Source organism: Salvelinus sp. IW2-2015, linkage group LG30, assembly GCF_002910315.2.
Source record: "Salvelinus sp. IW2-2015 linkage group LG30, ASM291031v2, whole genome shotgun sequence".
Lineage (NCBI taxonomy): Eukaryota > Metazoa > Chordata > Actinopteri > Salmoniformes > Salmonidae > Salvelinus > Salvelinus sp. IW2-2015.
In genome coordinates, this window is record NC_036869.1 from 12,381,226 (window position 1) to 12,384,903 (window position 3,678).

A 3,678-nucleotide genomic window follows, 5' to 3' on the forward strand; every position below is an offset into this window, starting at 1 on the left:
CGGTGTGGTGTGTGGGGGTGTGTGTGGTGTGTGTGTGTGTGTGGTGTGTGTGGGGTGGAGGTTGGTTGCGTGTGTGTGCGGGCCGGATGGTGGGGGGGTGGTGTGTGTGTGTGTGGGTGCGTGATTGTGTGTTGTGTGTGTGTGTGTGATTGTGTTGGTGTGTGGTGTGTGGGGGAGGGTGGGGCGGAGTAGTGCTGATGGGGTGTGGTGTGTGTGGGGGTGGGTTGGCTGGTGTGGTGGGGTGGTGAGGGGTATGTGGTGACGAAGGCGTGGGGCCGGGGGGGGGGGGGCGGGGGGGGAGAGACGGTGCTGCAGTGTAGCGTGTGTGGTAGAGCTTGTGAGTCTTGCTTGAGCGTCAGCACGTACCAGTGACCAGAGTGCTGGTTGTAAGCAGGTGTGTCGGGTCAGGAGGCTTGGCTCGTCAAGAGAGTAATCGGTCACTGAACAATACTAGCGAACGTTTCTGTGTGTACTTGAGATAGTCATCGATGTAGCTATGTATCACCGATGGATGAGGCAAATGACTACGAGAAAGGGACTGCCACGAGAGCCACAGACGAGACAGAAACACATCGCTCACATAGACTCATGCGTGTTATGATGCCTTCCATTGTGGGGGGTTGTGCGTGCCGTGCGAGTTTGTTACCTGCACACAAAATCAACAGAGAGATAGAGAACAGAGTGGAGCGCGAGGAGAGGGCGAGCTTGGCCTTTTACAGAGAACGTAGTAGGAGATGGGCAATGGGGAGTGGTGTTATTCAGATAGAGAGATAAGGGAGAAGGAAGGAAGGGGATTGGGGGCTTGTCTTGTGTTGTCTGGAGATAGAGAGGGAGGAGATAGAGACATGTTGACTGTGGTAGTGAGGAGAGGGAGAGAGATGACTTGTGGCTGTTACCTTTCTCTTTGGTACTTCAGGGTTTGTACGTCGCGTGTTCCTGGAGATGTTGGATGATCTTGTAGGGAGCGTGGGTCTTCCGTGTAGGTGCTGCGTTGATGTGTTGAGGGTTCCCGGCGTGACTCCGAGCATTTGTTTGGCCGCACTCAAGATGTGAAACCCTCTAAGGAGACAGAAGTTCAGCAAGGCATAGGGAAGGGCTGCGTATTGAGGTAGGTGCTGTTGCTGATGTAGGTAAAAGTAGCAAGAAAACTTGTATGGTCAATTCGAGATGGGTTGGCTCCGAACAGTGCTGGAGTTTGTGATTAGAGTGGTTAGAGAAGCAAGGGAATGTTGACATGAGATGGGACTGATTCTTCTATGTAGGGCAGGGGTGCATCCATTGTACTCTGATTCCAGATATGACAGTGGGGGAGTGAGGGCAATAGTTTGTACACTGTGCCGATTTTGTGAGGTTTTCCTAGGGAGGCTATACAAAGCATGTAGGAGGGTCTGTTCATGTGGTAGTCAGTAGGGTTACATGTAAACGTGTGAGAGAACGATCTAAACTCAAAATCCAGAAATCGAATGTATGATTAGTTTTAGAGGGTAATATAATTAGTCATATTAAGTAAATAATAATAGCAATAGAGACATGGAGGAGTGTTGATGTCACGCTAGCCCAAGCGAGTAAGGAAGTTTCTCGGCTCTGTGCGACGTTGAGCGCTGTTGTTTTCGGTTGTAGAAGCCCTCCTGTTCCCGATCTATACGCTGTATCTAGGGGTGGCGAACCTGTATTTAGATCGTTACCTGTGTATAGGATAAAGAAACCACTCTGTATGGCCGACATCGTACCTCAAGGTCGTTTAGACAGGACTGCCAAAGCGCTCTCCAGCTAATGCCGAAGACCAGAGAGCTGTGTGAGGGACTTATGGCGAGGGATGATGAGATTGTTAGACGCAACAAGGCTTGGATGGGGTGAGCATTGTACGATTAGGTCGAAGCAGCTTTTTGGCGTGAGAATGCGGCGAGCACAGCGCGACTGTGTGGGGGCGGAAGGATATGTAGAAAATGTAAGAGGGTTGCAGCAGGAGTGGACGGGTTATCAAGTGACCCTCTGGTGCGTGTAGGGGGTTCTGATGCAGACCTCAGCGCGTCAGTGGGGCATCCAATGATCATGAGGATAAGGGTGGAGGGAATTACAGCGGCTGTCAGAGGGAACTAGCAGGCGCAGTGGGGATCCTAGGGTTCAATGATCCTGTGAAGGGTAGCTGGGGAGCCGACAGTCTGCAAGAGAAAGCCGATGTAGGTAGACTACACTTACGCTCGTTGCGGATGGTAATTGAAAAGTCCAGCGAGGGGCGCAGTTGGCGCAAGGTCCCCCTGCTTGCAAGCCAGCGCATGCGCGAGGCCCGTCTGGAAGTTGCTTTGCCAGATGACCAGTCTGTGATGATCAGAGGGGGGATGTGAGAGTGGGGAGGAAGGGTCATGGGGCCCATGACAGATCTGTTTAGCAGGTGTTCCAGAGTTGTGCCGTCAGAGAGAATCGATCACAACAATCTAACAGAACGTTGCTGTGTGGTACTGAAGATCATCGATGTCACATATCACCCATGATGACAAACTGACTGACGGAGAAAGACTGCCACAGACACAACGAGACAGAACACATCCTCAATAACTCAGCTGGTTATTGATGCCTTTCCACTGGGGGTGTCTGCCTCAATTTACCTGACACAAACAACAGAGAGATAGAGAGACAGAGGGAGCGCGAGAGAGGGGACTTGGCCGTTACAGAGACGTAGAGAGAGGGAATGGGATTGGGCTGTTATCAGATAGAGAGAAAGAGAAGGAGAGAAGGGGAGGGGGCTTGTCTTTTACTAGATAGAGAGGGAGAGATAGAAATGTTTGACTGTTAGAGAGAGGGAGAGAATGACTTGGCTGTTACCTTCTCTTTGTCTCTCATTGATCCTTTCCCCAGAATGGACATCTTAGTGAGCGTGWCTTCCTGTAGTCTCTTTAGTGAGTTCCCGCGTGGACCCAGCAGTTTGCCCACAAAGTTAAACTAAAACAGAAACACAAGCAGAGAAGCTCAATGAGTATCTGTGCTGATGAGATAAAGACAAAAACATTTGTATGTCAATCAAATGGTGGCTCCAACAGTCTGCTTTTGATTAAATTTAAACAAGAATTGTTGACATGAGAACTATCTTCCTAGTAGCAGGGGTGCATCCCAAATGGCACTCTATTCCATATATAGTGCACTACTTCTGACCAGGGCCCATAGGGTCAAATGTAATACTTTTTTTACCTTACAAAAAAGATTGCAGTCTTGAAATTGAAGTAAAAGTGCAGTAACTACAGTCGACTGATATTTTGGACGCAGTAATTGCAGAATAACTGCAATATAACTGCACTGGGGGYAAAAACTGTGTTATTTTGGATGCAGTTATACTGCACTCTGACTGCATTCTTTCTGCCTTTGACAACTAACAAACATAATCCAAACAATTATAACAGCATTATGTGAAATGAGGAGGCTCAGCATTTGACAGCTCACGTTCAAATAGTACATCATCTTTTCAACATATCAAGTTTTATACAATACCACAGTTTGCCTTTATATGTCAATGTCATCCCTGTTTAAATGCTCTGCAAAAGTCACATAGTGCCCTTGCTATTTTCATATAGCTGTTGAATGTTGAGTGACAATGTTTAAGGTCATGCAAAGACCAAAACAGAGAGAGTAGATGGACACAAAAAAAGAGAGGAGGGAGAGAGAAAAGAGAGAGAAAGAGCAAAG

General features: G+C 48.5%; 1 protein-coding gene across 2 annotated transcripts in view; it reads right to left on the minus strand.

Moving 5' to 3' along the window:
* Nucleotides 1-3,678, minus strand: part of khdrbs3 (KH domain containing, RNA binding, signal transduction associated 3) — a 248,543-nt gene that overhangs the window by 56,860 nt on the left and 188,005 nt on the right. For both annotated transcript variants that reach the window (XM_023975210.2, XM_023975209.2), the window contains exon 3: nt 2,824-2,940. In XM_023975210.2, the coding sequence (XP_023830978.2) occupies nt 2,824-2,940 (117 nt within the window). The remainder of the gene's footprint in view (nt 1-2,823; nt 2,941-3,678) is intronic.